The sequence below is a fragment of the Heliangelus exortis genome, chromosome 17, assembly GCF_036169615.1.
Source record: "Heliangelus exortis chromosome 17, bHelExo1.hap1, whole genome shotgun sequence".
Lineage (NCBI taxonomy): Eukaryota > Metazoa > Chordata > Aves > Apodiformes > Trochilidae > Heliangelus > Heliangelus exortis.
In genome coordinates, this window is record NC_092438.1 from 2,167,374 (window position 1) to 2,188,292 (window position 20,919).

Consider the following 20,919-nt stretch of genomic DNA (forward strand, 5'->3'; position numbering starts at 1 on the left):
GTTTCCAACTCTGGCAAATATTTAGGGAAAAGACAATCCAATCATAAATGTTCTTTACGTTTTGGAGCACTCCATACTTTGCCCCAAGCCCCACAGATTAAACTCCTCTTCATCTGGGGTCGGGAGAACTCTCCCAGTCCCTGGCCAAGGGTTTTCATGTCTTGCAGAAGCAGGGAGGCTCCATGGGATGAGCTCTGAATTTCTGCTTCCATCACAGCTCTCTTGGGTATCCACAGACCATCCATGGCTCCTGCCTGCTGGCTCATCCCTGGAAAAGCTCCCAGGATCTCCATAGCCTCCCAGCCTTGTCCCATGGGACCCTGTCTGGGTCTGGAGGGTCCCCCATCCACCCTGAGCTGGATCCAGAGGGATGGAGAAGCTTGCCAGGAAAACCAAGCAGGATCCTGTGCAAACACACAGGCTCTGACAGCCCAGCCTCACCAAGACATGGACCAGCTGCTCAGACAGGACCCTGGGTGCTCCCTCCAACACCAAGAAGTGCCACAAAACCCAGAACTCCCCTTATTTGTCACCTGTCACCTCAGCACTGTGGCAGCCAACATCTCCCCAGTGAGCCACAACAGGGCAGGCACCAGGGGATGCACCCAGGGGCTCTGCTCTTTTCCTTTTCCAATGTTTTTAGGAAAAAAAAAAAAAAATTAAAAATGAATGAATCTTCCCCTGGTTATTCAAGAGGTCTTTGTTTTAATTTCTTTCCAGAAACACAACCCTGGTGGTGCCACACAGAACAAGAGGATGGGAGGCTCCAAAACAACCAGAAGGGACACAGAAAAGTCAGGATGAGATCCCAAGGTGCCAGCATCACCTCCACATGAAATCTCCCCTGGACCCAATGGGTCAGGGAAAGCAACACCAACACCTGCCCCAAACTGGGCATGGAATTTGTTCCTTTTTTACCCAATCTTAGAGCTGGTGATTTCCCAAAAGAAATCATTGGTCAGGCAAGGCTGTGGTGAGGAGAAAAAAAAAGAGGAAAAAAAAAAAACTAGAAAGGGGGGCTCTGCTCTGTTCCCTTTTCAATGCTTTTAGTTAAAAAAAATTAAAAATGAATAAAGCTCCCCCTGGTTATTCAAGAGCTCTTTGCTTTAATCTCTTTCCAGAAACACAACCCTGGTGGTGCCACACAGAACAAGATGATGGGAGGCTCCAAAACAACCAGAAGAGACAAAGGAAATCTCCCCTGGACCCAATGGGTCAGGGAAAGCAACACCAACACCTGCCCCAAACTGGGCATGGAATTTGTTCCTTTTTTACCCAATCTTAGAGCTGATGATTTCCCAAAAGAAATCATTGGTCAGGCAAAGCTGTGGTGAGGAGAAAAAAAGAAAAAAAAAAAAAAAAAGAAACAGGAAAGTGACAAAACCCAGACCACAACCAGCAGGTGGACAGCTTGGCTGAGAACCTTCTGTAAAATATAGGTAAACGAGGATATGGGCAAAAAAAAAAAAAAATACAGAGAGAGGCAAAAGATGAAGTTTGTAGGGAGCTGCCTTGCTCAGCTTGTCCTCCATCAGTGCTGCAGGGGGTGAGGCCAATTCCTGGCTTCATAAAACTTCTTCAGGCCCTGGAGGTTGACGGGGGGGAAGTAAGGGCCAAGTCTCTTCCGAATCCACCACCTCCCCTCCCCGGCGTGCTGCCCCCCAGGGAGGCTGAACTTGTACTTGAAGTGTTCCCCCCGGATCCACCTGCAGGGAAAGAAAAGGAGAGGAGGCTCAGCAGGGAGGTTGGAGCCTTTCTGCAGCTGGGTGCAGAGATCAGGCCCTGGGGAGCTCCTGGGCTCCTCTGGATCTGCCTTGGGAAGGATGCAGAAGGCAAAGGAGCTTTAACCCCCCCCCCCCAGGACCCCCCACGTGTTCCACACCCCTCTACAATAAAGTTTAGAAGAATTAAAATAATAAAAGCAGGAAAATTAATTTTTTTTCTTTCTTTTCTACCGACATCCATGAGCATTTCTTCCTGGGACATCTTTAGGGACAGATCCTGACTCCCACACCAGCCCTCCCAGCTCCACACCCCTCTACAATGAAGTTTGATAAAAGCAGAAAATTATGATTTTTTTTTTTCTGCCAACATCCATGAGCATTTCTGCTTGGGACATCTTTAGGGACAGATCTTGACCCCACCCAACCCTCCTATGTGCCTCACACCCCTCTACAATAAAGTTTGGAAGAATGACAATAAAAAAAACATGAAAATTAATTTTTTTTCTTTCTTTTCTACCAACATCCATGAGCATTTCTGCCTGGGACATCTTTAGGGACAGATCCTGACTCCCACCCCAGCATCCCTCCTAGCTCCCACCCCTCTACAACCAAGTTTGGAAGAATGATAATAATAAAAGCAGGAAAATTAATTTTTTTCTTTCCTTTTCTGCCAACATCCATGAGCATTTCTGCCTGAGACATCTTTAGGGCCAGATCCTGAACCCCACCCCAGCCCTCCCAGCTCCCCACGTGCTCCACACCCCTCTACAATAAAGTTTAGAAGAATTAAAATAATAAAAGCAGGAAAATTAATTTTTTTTCTTTCTTTTCTGCCAACATCCATGAGCATTTCTGCTTGAGACATCTTCAGGGCCAGATCTTGACCCCCACCCCAGCCCTCCCATGTGCCCCACACCCCTCTACAATAAAGTTTGGAAGAATGACAATAAAAAAAACATGAAAATTAATTTTTTTTCTTTCTTTTCTACCAACATCCATGAGCATTTCTGCCTGGGACATCTTTAGGGCCAGATCCTGACTCCCACACCAGCCCTTCCAGCTCCCCACGTGCTCCACGCCCCTCTACAATAAAGTTTGGAAGAATAATAATAATAAAAGCAGGAAAATTAATTTTTTTTCTTTCTTTTCTACCAACATCCATAAGCATTTCTGCCTGGGACATCTTTAGGGACAGATCCTGACTCCCACCCCAGCCCTCCCAGCTCCCCACATGCTCCACACCCCTCTACAACAAAGTTTGGAAGAATGATAATACTAAAAGCAGGAAAATTACTATTTTTTTTTTTTCTACCAACATCCATGAGCATTTCTGCCTGGGACATCTTTAGGGCCAGATCCTGGCCCCCACCCAACCCTCCCATGTGCCCCACACCCCTCTACAATAAAGTTTGGAAGAATGACAATAAAAAAACCATGAAAATTAATTTTTTTTCTTTCTTTTCTACCAACATCCATGAGCATTTCTGCCTGAGACATCTTTAGGGCCAGATCCTGACTCCCACCCCAGCCCTCCCAGCTCCCACCCCTCTACAACAAAGCTTAGAAGAATTATTATAATAAAAGGAGGAAAATTAATTTTTTTTCTTTCTTTTCTACCAACATCCATGAGCATTTCTGCCTGGGACATCTTTAGGGACAGATCCTGACTCCCACACCAGCCCTCCCAGCTCCCACCCCTCTACAACAAAGCTTAGAAGAATTATTATAATAAAAGGAGGAAAATTAATTTTTTTTCTTTCTTTTCTACCAACATCCATGAGCATTTCTGCCTGGGACATCTTTAGGGACAGATCCTGACTCCCACACCAGCCCTCCCAGTCCCCCACGTGCTCCACACCCCTCTACAACAAAGTTTGGAAGAATGATAATACTAAAAGCAGGAAAATTACTATTTTTTTTTTTCTTTTCTACAATAAAGTTTGATAAAAGCAGGAAAATTACTATTTTTTTTTTGATTTTCTACCAACATCCATGAGCATTTCTGCCTGGGACATCTTTAGGGCCAGATCCTGACCCCCACCCAGCCCTCCCATGTGCCCCACACCCCTCTACAATAAAGTTTGGAAGAATAATAATAATAAAAGCATGAAAATTAATTTTTTTTCTTTCTTTTCTACCAACATCCATGAGCATTTCTGCCTGGGACATCTTTAGGGCCAGATCCTGACTCCCACACCAGCCCTCCCAGCTCCCCACGTGCTCCACACCCCTCTACAACAAAGTTTGGAAGAATGATAATACTAAAAGCAGGAAAATTACTATTTTTTTTTGATTTTCTACCAACATCCATGAGCATTTCTGCCTGGGACATCTTTAGGGACCCTGACTCCCACACCAGCCCTCCCAGCTCCCCACCCCTCTACAATAAAGTTTGATAAAAGCAGGAAAATTATGATTTTTTTTTTTCTGCCAACATCCATGAGCATTTCTGCTTGGGACATCTTTAGGGACAGATCTTGACCCCACCCAACCCTCCCATGTGCCTCACACCCCTCTACAATAAAGTTTGGAAGAATGACAATAAAAAAAACATGAAAATTAATTTTTTTTCTTTCTTTTCTACCAACATCCATGAGCATTTCTGCTTGGGACATCTTTAGGGCCAGATCCTGACTCCCACACCAGCCCTTCCAGTTCCCCACGTGCTCCATGCCCCTCTACAATAAAGTTTGGAAGAATAATAATAATAAAAGGAGGAAAATTAATTTTTTTTCTTTCTTTTCTACCAACATCCATGAGCATTTCTGCCTGGGACATCTTTAGGGCCAGATCTTGACCCCACCTAACCCTCCCATGTGCCCCACACCCCTCTACAATAAAGTTTGGAAGAATGACATTAAAAAAACCATGAAAATTAATTTTTTTTCTTTCTTTTCTACCAACATCCATGAGCATTTCTGCCTGGGACATCTTTAGGGCCAGATCCTGACTCCCACCCCAGCCCTCCCAGCTCCCACCCCTCTACAACAAAGCTTAGAAGAATTATTATAATAAAAGGAGGAAAATTAATTTTTTTTCTTTCTTTTCTACCAACATCCATGAGCATTTCTGCCTGGGACATCTTTAGGGCCAGATCCTGACTCCCACCCCAGCCCTGCCAGCTCCCCACGTGCTCCACGCCCCTCTACAATAAAGTTTGGAAGAATAATAATAATAAAAGCAGGAAAATTAATTTTTTTTCTTTCTTTTCTGCCAACATCCATGAGCATTTCTGCCTGGGACATCTTTAGGGCCAGACCCTGCCTCCCACCCCAGCATCCCTCTGCCCCAGGCAGTGGCTGCTCCTCCAGCATCTGTTTTTTGGCCGCCCTGGGAGTTGACAGAAAAGGAGATTTTTTTTTTTTTTAATTTTTTTTTTTTAAAACCAGTGCAGAAAGAAGCATTCATCAGTGTCATGAAACACATTGGGAGGCTAACCATGCTTCAGGAGGTTTGGTCCCACTTGATGTAGGGCATGCTGACAAGAGAGGGAATAACACCCCAGTCCTCCAGTGCCTGTTTGCTGAGTGCATCGCTGCCTTTGCTGGATAAGTTCATAAAATAAGGCACAATATAAAAATGTCAAAGTCATGTCAATGCTCATTTAAACCTGCTTTGCTTCACTACTAAAATACAAACCTGGCTGCTGAGCAGGGCACGGAGCTCCCACAGCTGCTCCCGGGGCTGCACCTCGGGCAGGGAAGTTCCTTCCCTACTGCTGAAATAATTAGGGACCACTTTTAGGGATTTGTGTTCACCTCCCTGACACAGAACCCCTGAGGGGATACAGGGCAGGGAGGTTCCAGGACACGGGTCCAACCTCTAAGTTCTTCAGTCCCAAATTCTCAGCACCTCAGTTTTGACCTTGCTGGGTGCCCAGCTGTGGGATCCAGAACTGATTTTCATCCCAGAACACATCCCAACAGGGCTGTGCCTCACACCCATCTGGCTCCTGGCTTCCAGCATGCCTGATTCCTGGCTGGAAAAAAACCAGGAGAAATATCTCCACGTGTCCCCTTCCTCTGAGGATGAAGTGGGGACCCGAGGAAGCCTGGAGTGAAGGATCTGAAGCTGGATGGGGAGAGCTTGAACTTAAAGCCCTGGTTAAGGGATGGGTGCTGGGGACAGGGTGTCCTCTGATGCCAACTGCTCCATGGAAGGGTCCCCCACCTTGCTGCTGGGAGCTGGGAGCAGGCAGGAGCTCAGCCCTAAAATATGGGAAGGTAAAGGGGCAGGGGACAACAGGCAGGTAATGGGGTAGGGGACAATACAGGCAGGTAAAGGGGGACAAGACAGGTGGGTAAAGGGGTAGAATAGAGGCAGGTAAAGGGGACAATACAGGCAGGTAAAGGGGGACATTACAGGTGGGTAAAGGGGTACAATAGAGGCAGGTAAAGGGGTAGGGGACATTACAGACAGGTAAAGGGGACAATACAGGCAGGTAAAGGGGCAGGGGACATTACAAGCAGGTAAAGGGGTAGGGGACAATACAGGTAGATAAAGGGGTACAATAAAGGCAGGTAAAGGGGTAGGGGACATTACAGGAAGGTAAAGGGGACAACAGGCAGGTAATGGGGCAGGGGACAATACAGGCAGGTAAAGAGGGACATTACAGGTGGGTAAAGGGGTAGGGGACAATACAGGCAGATAAAGGGGTAAGGGGACAATACAAGCAGGTAAAGGAGTAGGGGACAACACAGGCAGGTAAAAGGGGGACAATACAGGCAGGTAAAGGGGACAATACAGGCAGGTAAAGGGGTGGGGGACAATACAGGCAGGTAAAAGGGGGACATTACAGGTGGGTAAAGGGGTAAAATACAGGCAGGTAAGAGGGACAATACAGGCAGGTAAAAGGGTAGGGGACAATACAGGCAGGTAAAGGGGTACAATAGAGGCAGGTAAAGGGGTAGGGGACAATAGAGGCAGGTAAGGGGGCGGGGGAGGGGACAATGTCCCTGCCCTTTCTGGAGGCACAAACCTGCATCTCATCCCCCCCTCCAGCCCTGGGCTTCACGTCAGGCAGAGCCATTCCCTCATCCTCTCTCCTTCCCCTTTTCTGAGCCTGGTAGAAGTCAAACAGGGGCTGAAGTGTTACTCCCACAGTGTTTACTTGGCAGGAGCACAAAATTTCCTGTTAATAATTAGAGCATTACTGAACAGCAGTGTTCCAGTGGGCCCAGGTAGCCTGCAGGCTCCTGGCTGGGATGCTTGGAGATTTCCAAGCTGTGCTGCTTAATTGCTTTCTTGAATTAAAAAAAAACCCAACCAAACCAACCAACTCATACCCACCTCCCCAAAAACCTTCAGTGCCTGATTTTATGTCAGTTCCCCTCTGCTTGAAGCCTCCTTCCCTCTGCCACACGGGGGCTTTTGGGGGTTTTCTTTATCCCTAAGTGCAGAACATCTGCCAAGCTGGCTCCATCTCCCCATGTCCCCCCAGTTTGGGGGTGCCCTGGGCTGAAGGAGCTTTGGCAACCCCCATCTGGCAAAGTTTCCCTTCTCTAGGTGGGGATGTAGAGCACAGAGAGTTTCAGGTGAGTTATCTGAGCCCCTGGGAGACCTCAGGAGATGCCAGGTCTCTGCTCAGACAGAGCAGTGCCTTCTCCTCAACCTCCAGGACTTTTCCTCCAGGACTTTTCTCAGAACCTCTCTGGAATGAAAATTTCCTTGTCCCTCTCAAAAACAGTATCTATCACCTGATTTGGGATGATTTTTCCCATATGTTCCCTGTCCATTAAAATGTTTGCTACCAAGGGGATCAGCATGTAAAACTAGAACCGTGTGAGCATTAAAGCCACCACAGGCCCTTGAAGATGCATTTTTGGGGCATGAAGTTTGCCTTGCCATCTGACACAGCCTGAACCAACCTGAAGAGCCCTCCCTCCAAGCCTCCTGACCTCAAAATTCAGCCACCCTCTTGTCCCAGCCACCTTCTTCCTCCAGCCTGTTCCCCCTGAGCTGAGAGCTGCAGGGTTGGGATGGACATTCCAGGCCAGGGTGACAAAATCCATAGAGGAGGAACCAACCCACACAGCTCTGGGGAGCTTTTAAACCCCTTGGAGCTGAACTTTTCCAGGAGCTACCAAGCTCCAGCACCATGGCTCTTTGCTGCCCTACACCCCCAGAGCTTCTGGAGAAGACCTGAAGATTCCCATCCTGATCAGTGGAGGTACCAAAAAACCTTTATCTGGCTGCAGGATGGGGAAAGTGGAGAGGGAAAACCTCAGAGGACCAGAAATTGCATTAAAAGAGGACAGCAGCATCCAGACCCTCAGTTATCCCTCCTCTCCATCTTTCCCTGGGTTAGGGGATGTGGGAAAATCATGGAAAACCTGGAATCTTCCCTTGCAAGGCTCCCAGATGTCCAAGCTGCAGATTTACCACTCACTGGAGCCCTGCATTTCAGGGCTGAGAGGGTTTCCAAGCTAGCCCAGGATTTACAACCTGCCTGGGTGCCTCAGTCCTGATCTTACAGGAGCTGCAAACTCCTCCAGCTCTGCCTCACTGGAACTGCTCCCTCCTCCCAGGATTTGGGGAGGGCTGAAGCATTAACACCCTGGGCTCCATCACTTCAGGGCTCACCACCATCACTTGGGAGCTTTTTACCCATCACCCTGGGGAGCTTTTTAACTCAGGCACTTTTGGGGCTCACACCAAGAACTGTGGGTGGTGGAAAGGATCTACCGGGGTCTGAGCCCCTCTGGTGCAGGAACCTGAGCCTTGCTTGCTGCTCTGCAGCTCCTCAGCATCTTCCAGAAGGTGTTGAAGAAGCTGGGTCACTGCCTCTACCCTAAAAGGAGTCCCTTGTCACTCAGACTTGGAGAAGGATGAACATGGTTCAGAAGAGACAAGGACAATCCAGGTCACAAGCAGTTCCCCAGGGTTTCCTGGGAATATAGGATGGCATTTTCTCTGGGCTCCCTGGAGAGAAAAGCATCTGGAGAAGCTTCTGGCTGAGCCAGCCAAGTGATGCTGGGTCCCTTAGGAAACACCTGAGGACAAAACAAGCACTTAAGAGAGAGAAAAAAAGCTGGAGGCAGACAAAGCAAGCCAGACATTTCTCCTCCAGAAGATGGAAAACCCTTTCCCTCCAGGAGATGGAAAATCCTCTCTGCTAACAGCACTGATGGAGGACCAGGGACAGATGGATAAGGGACAGGAGGGTCCCTTTGGCAGCTTCTCCCAAGTCCAGTGGTGCTGTCTGGGAGGAGAAGGGCAAAGTGATGGTTCTGGTCCCACATGGAAGAGGGAAGACCACCAAGCCACCCTGAAGGACCCACCAGACCCATCCCTTGGGAGCAAACACCCACTGCCCATCACCACCTGAACCAGGCAAAGCTACAGACAGCCTCAGGGTGGGCAGAAAGGCTAAAAATAATAAGCATGATTTAAAAAAAAATCAATATATATTTTTTAAATTAATATTTTAAATCAATTTTTTAAAATCAATTTAAAAAAAATCAGTATTTCAAAACCTTCTCCCTCCAGGAGATGGAAAACCCACTCTGCCAACAGCAGCAATAGAGGACAAGGGACAGAAGGACAAGGGACAGAAGGGTCCCTTCGGCAGCTTCTCCCAAGCCCAATGGTGCTGTCTGGGAGGAAAAGGGAACATCACTGGGCAGAGTGATGGTTCTGATCCCACATGGAAGAGGGAAGACCACCAAGCCACCCTGAAGGACCCACCAGACCCATCCCTTGGGAGCAAACACCCTCTCCCCATCACCACCCGAGCCAGACAAAGCTACAGCCTCAGGGTGGGCAGAAAGGCTAAAAATAATAAGCATGATTTAAAAAAAATCAATGTATCTTTTAAAAATCAATATTTAAAATCAATTTTTTAAAATCAATTTTTAAAAGCAATATTTTAAAACCTTCTCCCTCCAGGAGATGGAAAACCCTCTCTGCTAACACAGCAATAGAGGACAAGGGACAGGACAAGGGACAGAAGGGTCCCCTTGCAGCTTCTCCCAAGCCCAATGGTGCTGTCTGGGAGGAAAAGGGAACCTTCACTTGGCAGAGTGATGGTTCTGGTCTCAAATGGAAGAGGGAAGACCACCAAGCCACCCTGAAGGACCCACCAGACCCATCCCTTGGGAGCAAACACCCTCTCCTCATCACCACCCGAACCAGGCAAAGCTACAGACAGCCTCAGGGTGGGCAGAAAGGCTAAAAATAATAAGCATGATTTTAAAAAAAATCAATGTATATTTTTTAAATTAATATTTAAAATTAATTTTTTAAAATCAATTAAAAAAAAATCAATATTTTAAAACCTTCTCCCTCCAGGAGATGGAAAACCCACTCTGCCAACAGCAGCAATAGAGGACAAGGGACAGAAGGGTTCCTTTGGCAGCTTCTCCCAAGCCCAATGGTGCTGTCTGGGAGGAAAAGGGAACATCACTGGGCAGAGTGATGGTTCTGGTCCCAAATGGAAGAGGGAGAACAACCAAGCCACCCTGAAGGACCCACCAGACCCATCCCTTAGGAGCAAACACCCTCTCCTCATCACCACCCGAACCAGGCAAAGCTACAGACAGCCTCAGGGTGGGCAGAAAGGCTAAAAATAATAAGCATGATTTAAAAAAAATCAATATATTTTTTAAAAATCAAGATTTAAAATCAATTTTTTAAAATAAAAAATTTTTAAATCAATATTTTAAAACCTTCTCCCTCCAGGAGATGGAAAACCCTCTCTGCTAACACAGCAATAGAGGACAAGGGACAGGACAAGGGACAGAAGGGTCCCTTTGGCAGCTTCTCCCAAGTCCAGTGGTGCTGTCTGGGTGAAGGAGGGAACCTTCACTTGGCAGAGTGATGGTTCTGGTCCCAAATGGAAGAGGGAGAACCACCAAGCCACCCTGAAGGACCCACCAGACCCATCCCTTGGGAGCAAACACCCTCTCCTCATCACCACCCGAACCAGGCAAAGCTACAGACAGCCTCAGGGTGGGCAGAAAGGCTAAAAATAATAAGCATGATTTTAAAAAAAATCAATGTATATTTTTTAAATTAATATTTAAAATTAATTTTTTAAAATCAATTTAAAAAAAATCAATATTTTAAAACCTTCTCCCTCCAGGAGATGGAAAACCCACTCTGCTAACAGCAGCAATAGAGGACAAGGGACAGAAGGACAAGGGACAGAAGGGTTCCTTTGGCAGCTTCTCCCAAGCCCAATGGTGCTGTCTGGGAGGAAAAGGGAACATCACTGGGCAGAGTGATGGTTCTGGTCCCAAATGGAAGAGGGAGAACCACCAAGCCACCCTGAAGGACCCACCAGACCCACCCCTTGGGAGCAAACACTCTCTCCCCATCACCACCTGAACCAGGCAAAGCTACAGACAGCCTCAGGGTGGGCAGAAAGGCTAAAAATAATAAGCATGATTTAAAAAAAACAATATATTTTTTAAAAATCAATATTTTAAATCAATTTTTTTAAATTAAAATTTTTAAAATCAGTATTTCAAAACCTTCTCCCTCCAGGAGATGGAAAACCCTCTCTGCTAACACAGCAATAGAGGACAAGGGACAGGACAAGGGACAGGAGGGTCCCTTTGGCAGCTTCTCCCAAGCCCAGTGGTGCTGTCTGGGAGGAAAAGGGAACATCACTGGGCAGAGTGATGGTTCTGATCCCACATGGAAGAGGGAAGACCACCAAGCCACCCTGAAGGACCCACCAGACCCACCCCTTGGGAGCAAACACCCTCTCCCCATCACCACCCGAGCCAGACAAAGCTACAGACAGCCTCAGGGTGGGCAGAAAGGCTAAAAATAATAAGCATGATTTAAAAAAAATCAATATATTTTTTAAAAATCAAGATTTAAAATCAATTTTTTAAAATAAAAAATTTTTAAATCAATATTTTAAAACCTTCTCCCTCCAGGAGATGGAAAACCCTCTCTGCTAACACAGCAATAGAGGACAAGGGACAGGACAAGGGACAGAAGGGTCCCTTTGGCAGCTTCTCCCAAGCCCAGTGGTGCTGTCTGGGTGAAGGAGGGAACCTTCACTTGGCAGAGTGATGGTTCTGGTCTCAAATGGAAGAGGGAGAACCACCAAGCCACCCTGAAGGACCCACCAGACCCATCCCTTGGGAGCAAACACCCTCTCCTCATCACCACCCAAACCAGACAAAGCTACAGACAGCCTCAGGGTGGGCAGAAAGGCTAAAAATAATAAGCATGATTTTAAAAAAAAATCAATGTATATTTTTTAAATTAATATTTAAAATTAATTTTTTAAAATCAATTTAAAAAAAATCAATATTTTAAAACCTTCTCCCTCCAGGAGATGGAAAACCCACTCTGCTAACAGCAGCAATAGAGGACAAGGGACAGAAGGACAAGGGACAGAAGGGTCCCTTTGGCAGCTTCTCCCAAGCCCAATGGTGCTGTCTGGGAGGAAAAGGGAACATCACTGGGCAGAGTGATGGTTCTGGTCCCAAATGGAAGAGGGAAGACCACCAAGCCACCCTGAAGGACCCAGCAGACCCATCCCTTGGGAGCAAACACCCTCTGCCCATCACCACCCGAACCAGACAAAGCTACAGACAGCCTCAGGGTGGGCAGAAAGGCTAAAAATAATAAGCATGATTTAAAAAAAAAATCAATATATATTTTTTAAATTAATATTTTAAATCAATTTTTAAAAATCAATTTTAAAAAAATCAGTATTTCAAAACCTTCTCCCTCCAGGAGATGGAAAACCCACTCTGCCAACAGCAGGAATGGAGGACAAGGGACAGAAGGGTTCCTTTGGCAGCTTCTCCCAAGCCCAATGGTGCTGTCTGGGAGGAAAAGGGAACATCACTGGGCAGAGTGATGGTTCTGATCCCACATGGAAGAGGGAGAACCACCAAGCCACCCTGAAGGACCCACCAGACCCACCCCTTGGGAGCAAACACCCTCTCCTCATCACCACCCGAACCAGGCAAAGCTACAGACAGCCTCAGGGTGGGCAGAAAGGCTAAAAATAATAAGCATGATTTAAAAAAAACAATATATTTTTTAAAAATCAATATTTAAAATCAATTTTTTAAAATCAAAAATTTTTAAATCAATATTTTAAAACCTTCTCCCTCCAGGAGATGGAAAACCCTCTCTGCTCCAACAGCATCGATGGAGGACAAGGGACAGAAGGGTCCCCTTGGCAGCTTCTCCCAAGCCCAATGGTGCTGTCTGGGAGGAAAAGGGAACATCACTTGGCAGAGTGATGGTTCTGGTCCCAAATGGAAGAGGGAAGACCACCAAGCCACCCTGAAGGACCCACCAGACCCACCCCTTGGGAGCAAACACCCTCTCCCCATCACCACCTGAACCAGGCAAAGCTACAGACAGCCTCAGGGTGGGCAGAAAGGCTAAAAATAATAAGCATGATTTTAAAAAAATCAATATATTTTTTAAAAAATCAGTATTTTAAATCAATTTTTTAAAATCAAAAATTTTTAAATCAATATTTTAAAACCTTCTCCCTCCAGGAGATAGAAAACCCTCTCTGCTAACACAGCAATAGAGGACAAGGGACAGGACAAGGGACAGAAGGGTCCCCTTGGCAGCTTCTCCCAAGCCCAGTGGTGCTGTCTGGGAGAAGGAGGGAACCTTCACTTGGCAGAGTGATGGTTCTGGTCCCAAATGGAAGAGGGAAGACCACCAAGCCACCCTGAAGGACCCACCAGACCCACCCCTTGGGAGCAAACACCCTCTCCTCATCACCACCCGAACCAGGCAAAGCTACAGACAGCCTCAGGGTGGGCAGAAAGGCTAAAAATAATAAGCATGATTTTAAAAAAAATCAATGTATATTTTTTAAATTAATATTTAAAATTAATTTTTTAAAATCAATTTAAAAAAAATCAGTGTTTCAAAACCTTCTCCTTCCAGGAGATGGAAAACCCACTCTGCCAACAGCAGCAATAGAGGACAAGGGACAGAAGGACAAGGGACAGAAGGGTCCCTTTGGCAGCTTCTCCCAAGCCCAATGGTGCTGTCTGGGAGGAAAAGGGAACATCACTGGGCAGAGTGATGGTTCTGATCCCACATGGAAGAGGGAAGACCACCAAGCCACCCTGAAGGACCCACCAGACCCACCCCTTGGGAGCAAACACCCTCTCCCCATCACCACCCGAGCCAGACAAAGCTACAGACAGCCTCAGGGTGGGCAGAAAGGCTAAAAATAATAAGCATGATTTAAAAAAATCAATATATTTTTTAAAAATCAATATTTAAAATCAATGTTTTAAAATAAAATTTTTAAAAATCAATTTTTCAAAACCTTCTCCCTCCAGGAGATGGAAAACCCTCTCTGCTCCAACAGCATCGATGGAGGACAAGGGACAGAAGGACAAGGGACAGAAGGGTCCCCTTTGGCAGCTTCTCCCAAGCCCAGTGGTGCTGTCTGGGAGGAAAAGGGAACATCACTGGGCAGAGTGATGGTTCTGGTCCCACATGGAAGAGGGAAGACCACCAAGCCACCCTGAAGGACCCACCAGACCCACCCCTTGGGAGCAAACACCCACTGCCCATCACCACCCGAACCAGGCAAAGCTACAGACAGCCTCAGGGTGGGCAGAAAGGCTAAAAATAATAAGCATGATTTAAAAAAATCAATATATTTTTTAAAAATCAAGATTTAAAATCAATTTTTTAAAATAAAATTTTTAAAAATCAATATTTCAAAACCTTCTCCCTCCAGGAGATGGAAAACCCTCTCTGCTAACACAGCAATAGAGGACAAGGGACAGGACAAGGGACAGAAGGGTCCCCTTGGCAGCTTCTCCCAAGCCCAGTGATGCTGTCTGGGAGAAGGAGGGAACCTTCACTTGGCAGAGTGATGGTTCTGATCCCAAATGGAAGAGGGAAGACCACCAAGCCACCCTGAAGGACCCACCAGACCCACCCCTTGGGAGCAAACACCCTCTCCCCATCACCACCCGAACCAGACAAAGCTACAGACAGCCTCAGGGTAGGCAGAAAGGCTAAAAATAATAAGCATTATTTAAAAAAAATCAATATATTCACCTTGCCAGATGCCCAGTAGCAGCTGTGCTGTAGCACTTTTAAGATTTGATCATATATCAGCCTGTTATGACATCTTCCAACTGGATGTGTTAAAAATTAGCAGCAATACTGGAGTTGTTGGGATGGAGGGCTAAATCTCCCAGACAGCTGTAATGAGTTCCAGAGGGTGCAGCTGTCTCCCTGCAACAGCTGAGGGAAATCTTCCAGGGGAAAAAAAAAAAAAAAGAGCTGGTGGTTTTGGGTTAGAATTAATGGCCTGACAGGGCAAGGCAAGGTGGGAGAGGGGAGCAAGAAACCAAAACATGGGGAGACTTTTTGATTTGGTGGGGTGGGGTTTTTTTTTTTTATGTTTGGTTTTGGGTTGGGGTTTTTTGTTTTGGGTTTTTTTTTTTTTTTTTTTTGTTTTATTTTCATCTCGTGGTTCCCTGCTCCATTGTAAATCAGGGAGCAAGGGGCAGTGGAAAGTACAAATTCATTGCAGTCACAGAGCCTCCATCATCAGCTTGCTTGCTTATTCCAGCCCTGTTAGCAGGCAGGATCATAAATTCATCTTGGCCCAAGAGTGCAGAACAGGGGCAGTTTTATGGGTTGTTTTTCCATGCTTCTGACCTCTCTTTCTCCAAGGCTCCTGCCCTGCAGAACCAGAGCATCCTCAAAACTCTCTTTAGGGCTGGGGGAGTGGGTTTATTGCCCTGTGGATAGGTTAGAAAGGGAGGTTCAGAGGCTGAATGAGAGCAAATTAAACTTGGGAGAAGGAATCCTGGCTCTCCTGAGGCTCCCAGAACTGCTTGGGATTAATTTTGGTGTGGACAGAACCAGGCAGGGGGGTTCAGTTTGGTGTTTGGAGGTGTGATGAGCCAAGAGAGCCAAGGCAGGACCTGCCCTTGCCAAGGAAAACTCCTCCACAGGACATGAAATCCAGGCCTGGCCATGGTGAAGCTGCCCCATGGCTCAGCTGTCACCCAGAGGTGGCTGGAAACCCAGTTTCCCAACCTGGGAGAAAATCCTGGAAACCCAATTTCCCAGCCTGGGAGAAAATCCTGAGCTCTGCCCTCCCTAATGTGGAGACCCTGAGGGTGTTTTAAGCAAAAGAAAAATCCCTTCAACTTCCATTCAGGCCACAGGAATGATTTGCTTCTAATAATTTCAGACATTGCACTGGGGATGAGCAATTCAAGATTATTTGGTTTTAACTGACAGTGCATGAAGGAAAGAAGAAACAAATAAAATATTTCACAGTGGCAAAACCCAGGGAGCAAAACCCTGGTGCTTCCCAGGCCAGTTCCTTTGCTGGCAAAGCCACTTTTCAGTGGGAAAACCATACAAAAAATTTTATTTCTCTGTGCAGAAGACACCAGAGAGGCTCTGGGGAGCCTGTGGATGCACATCACTCCCAACCCCTGAAGGACCTGCATCCCCATGGAGCATCCCATGCCCATGAGCACTACTCCCACCTCCTCCCCAGCCTGCTGCAGAGACCACAGATGCCATTCCCACCTCCATCCCCATCTTTTCCAATAATCCATCCTCTCAGCTGCCTCCCAACATCCCTCTCAATAGCAACAGAATTACCTTGACCTATCCTGGGGGGTGGGGGTCCAAGGGAGCAGCCCCCCAAATGGGTTCTATACCCTGAGGACTTTGTGCTTGGTCCATAGGACTCCACGGGTCCCACCTGAGCCCAGGGTGATCCCACAGCCTGAAAATCCAAGCCAAGCCCCCTCAGGTCTGAAGCCCAGTAGCTGAGACACAAATGGGAAATAAATAGGCAATAGAAGAATAATAAAAAGAACACCAAGCACTGGGTGTACCTGGCTTGCCTGCAGCCAGGTCCCATCAAAGGGGGAAGTGCTTCCTCCATAAATAACATCACAGCTCCAAATCCAGGTCCTCAGCTCCATTGCTGGGGCTTTTACAACAAAGTGCTACTATAATTGGAATAAAACCCCACGAGTGAACATGATTTAATATCAGAGACACCCAACACTTCAGGTTGAAAACTAAAAAAAAAAAAACAAAAAAACCACGTTGGTTTTGTTCTTTTTTTTATCCCCCTCCTTAGGTCGGAAAATCTGATTTTTGTTTTCTTTCATTGTTTGCAGTCTGTTTCCATGACTGTGTGTTAAACACTTAACTAATTTCTCAGCCAAAGCCCTACCATTCAGATTTATGAGGGCTGGGGTTTTAGGAACTATCCAGTGCACCAGGATATTTTCTAAATCTCCATCCCCCCCCCCAATCCCTGCTCTTGAAGTAAAAGCTTCACCCTCAGCTGGGCTGGGTGCTCAACAATACCCTCATTTTTTTTAATCACTCACCTGTTTCTCATTTGAAGTTTATCACACTTGAGAAAATACTATAATTTCTGGAGCTGTAAAGGAACCTACAAAACTTGGGTCTCAGAAATTTCATTTTGAAGGCATTAACTCATTCTGAGAGTCCCTTGGCTATTGAAGGTGTAGAGTTTCCATTAACAGAACAAACTCCATGGAGCAGGGGCACGTAATGCTCTTATGGAAAACAGCCCCTTCCCCTAATTATTTAGTCTAGCAGGGAATGAAAATAATTAAGTCTCAAAATTCCCTTCAGAGTGGAAGGAAAGGGGGGGGAAAGATGGTTGGAAAATGAGCTTTTTTTCCACCAAGGGGAGCTGAGCCACGGTGGGAGGTGGGAGCAAAGGTTTGCAGCATCCCCAGGCTCGTGGCTGAGGGGGTAGGGATGCTCTTCAGGAACTATCTAAGCCACAGGCACCCTGAATTACTATTTTTTTTTATTTTAAAATTTTTTAATCTGAATCTAGCTCCCCGAGGCTTAAATTTAAGGCTTTTGCTCACAGCTATAAGGAAACGATAACCTTCAACCTGCAGCAAGGGGATGTTTAAAGCTGAAAGAAATGGGGATTTTGAAATTTAAAAGGGAAAAGGGGAAAAAAAAGCAACCTAAAACTGAGCTGATGAGCCTGTCTGAGGAGAAGTGACACTGGGGGGAAGCATCTGATGGAGCTGCTGTGCCCGTGCAAACCCAGTGGAATTGGGATGGGGCACAAAACCTCCAAAATAAACAAAGGCAAATGGTAACTTTGGGTTTTTTACACAGGAAAAATCCCAACAGCAAGCAAGGGATAACCAAAGAAATGTAAAGAGCAACAGGAATTGGTGTGACAGCCAAGTGCAGGGGCTCAGCCCTCACCTGGCTGAGCATCCTGATGGTGCCCCTGTCCCAGATGCTTGAATTTGGGGTGCTAAAACCTGCAATGTGAGCCAGAACCCAGGACCCAGAATGAAACAGGGTGCTGGGTTTTGGTCTGAGCCAAACCTGAGAGTTTGCAAATTGTTCTTTTTATTTTACTCCACCCCAAAATCACACCAGACCCAGGAAAAACTCCTAAAGCCAAGCGAAGGCCAGAGCAAAGGACACACAAACCCAGAGCTGGATCCTCATCTTTCCCTCCCATAAATCAGCTGCTGAGGACTGAAAACAGAGGCTGGGCTTTGGTCAGCCCAAGGCAATGCAGGAATCAAGACCCTGTTCAACAAGACCTCATCCACACTGCCCTGCAACTACTTACTGGACCTGCTTGTGTTCCTCTGCACATTTTGCAATCCTTATTCTACAGTTTGGGGGGTTGGCCCAGGTGATCTTTTGAGCTCCCTTCCAACCCCTAACTTGCTATGATTCTATGATACAAAAATCCAGCAAAGATTGGATCACCTGCTCCTCTCAGTGACACCAAGGAAAGGCAACCCCAGCACAGCTCAAACCCCTCCATCAACATGATTAGAGCTCTATCTGCCTGTGGCAGAGGCTGAGCTGGCCCAGCCACGAGTGGCTTTTGTACAAATAATTCCCAGAGGTTCCCCAGAACCCCCCTGGACCAGAACCAAGGTGCCAGGATTTGTGTATGCCAGACCCACTGCTCCTGGAACCCAGCAAACTGCATCCTCTAAGGATCCAGCATCCTCTAAGGAGCCCTGAGCCAGAAACCATCACTTGTGGCAACCCTGGGGAGACTCTGGGCTACAGCTCTGATCCTCCCCAGAGCCTCCAGTGTGCTGCACCAACAGGAAAATGGGTTCTGAAGTGAGAAGATGTGCAAAAAAACCCCAAACAACTTCTTACAGTGGTCTTGGCTTCTGTCCTTGAGGGGTTACATCCCATCAGCTTTTACTACCACTCTGGTAAGGTGCCTGCATGCTAGGAAACAGGTTGGATGTCTGAGGAACCTCAACCATCTGAGATTCTACATTTATCCCATCCTGGGACATGCAAACCACCTCAGAGGAAGCAGTTTGGGAAGAGGTGGAACCCTTGTGGGAACCCTGGGGAGACCAGGAGGCTCTGGGCTGCAAGTCTGATCCTCCCCAGAGCCTCCAGTGTGCTGCACCAACAGGAAAATGGGTTCTGAAATGAGAAGATGTGCAAAAAAAACCCCAAATAACTTCTTACAGTGGTCTTGGCTCCTCTCTTTGGAAGGGTTACATCCCATCAGCTTTTACTACCACTCTGGTAAGGTGCCTGCATGCTTGGAAACAGATTGGATGCCTGAGGAACCTCAACCATCTGAGATTTCTACATTTATCCCATCCTGGGACATGCAAACCACCTCAGAGGAAGCAGTTTGGGAAGAGGTGGAACCCTTGTGGGAACCCTGGGGAGACCAGGAGGCTCTGGGCTGCAACTCTGATCCTCCCCAGAGCCTCCAATGTGCTGCACCAACAGGAAAATGGGTTCTGAAATGAGAAGATGGGCAAAAAAAAAACCCAAACAACTTCTTACAGTGGTCTTGGCTCCTCTCTTTGGAAGGGTCACATCCCATCAGCTTGTGCCACCCCTCTGGTAAGGTGCCTGCATGCTAGGAAACAGGTTGGATGCTTGAGGAACCCCAAGCATCTGAGATTCCTACATTTATCCCATCCTGGGACATGCAAACCACCTCAGAGGAAGCAGTTTGGGAAGAGGTGGAACCCTTGTGGGAACCCTGGGGAGACCAGGAGGCTCTGGGCTACAGCTCTGATCCTCCCCAGAGCCTCCAATGTGCTGCACCAACAGGAAAATGGGTTCTGAAATGAGAAGATGTGCAAAAAAAAACCCAAACAACTTCTTACAGTGGTCTTGGCTCCTGTCCTTGAGGGGTTACATCCCATCAGCTTTTACTACCACTCTGGTAAGGTGCCTGCATGCTAGGAAACAGGTTGGATGTCTGAGGAACCCCAATCATCTGAGATTTCTACATTTATCCCATCCTGGGACATGCAAACCACCTCAGAGGAAGCAGTTTGGGAAGAGGTGGAAGCTCTTAAGGTCTGAGCTGGGAAAGGGATCTCTCCTTAGAAGGTTTGGGAGATGCACTGAGCTAAAGCTGCAAAATATCAGCTGGGTTCAAGAGGAAGTTCACTTCCCCCAGTGCTCTGAACCTTCCTCCTTGTTTGCAGTGCATCCTGAGAGCCTCAAACTGAAAATATTAGCAGGAGCATAATATTACTCCAGTCGATCCAAAAATCCCCTTCCAATGTTTTCTCAGATAAAAATAACTTCAGCAACAAACCAGCCACTTCTGTGAAGCAAAAAAAAAAATAATAATAAAAAAAAAATCTCCTTTTGTAGAAAACCTCAGGGTTGTCATCTGAGCCTTTCCATGGCTGCTGTTTGTTTTGTCACTCCACTGAAAACACAAACACTTCCAAGACAAGTGTCCACAAAACCAATCATTTTTGGAGGATGGTTTTTTTTTTGTTTTTTTTTTTTTTGTCTTTGAAATAACCTCAGCAGGTCGGGAGAAATGGGGCTTTGGATCCAAGCTCACAAAGAGACCATGGCAAAAAATCTAACGTGGACAGGCAGGAAAGCACTTGAGCAGTCCCCAGGGTGGCCAAGAGAAGCAACACCAAGACCTGGGAACAGCTCCAACCAGAAGGTCCCCAAGAGGAAGGTCTGAAGGTGCTGAGAGCTCTTCAGAGAAACAAAGACTCATAGATTGGGTTGGGTTGGAAGGGACATTTAAAGGTCATCTTCAAGTAGAGCAGGTTGCTCAGAGCCCCTTCAAGCCTCACCTTGAATATTTCCAGTGATGGAGCCACTCTGGGCAACCTGGGGCAGAGTTTCAGCCCCCTCAGCTTAAAAAATTCCTTCTTTATATTTCATCTAAATCTCCCCTTTGAATTTAGAACCATCATCC

The 20,919-nt window shown here is 46.7% G+C and overlaps 1 protein-coding gene across 1 annotated transcript in view; it reads right to left on the reverse strand.

Moving 5' to 3' along the window:
• Window positions 1–684: 684 nt before the first annotated feature.
• LMF1 (lipase maturation factor 1) overlaps window positions 685–20,919 on the reverse strand; it is a 192,373-nt gene continuing 172,138 nt past the window's right edge. The window contains exon 11 of the mRNA XM_071760568.1: window positions 685–1,706. Within this exon, the coding sequence (XP_071616669.1) occupies window positions 1,532–1,706 (175 nt within the window). The 3' untranslated portion in view covers window positions 685–1,531. The remainder of the gene's footprint in view (window positions 1,707–20,919) is intronic.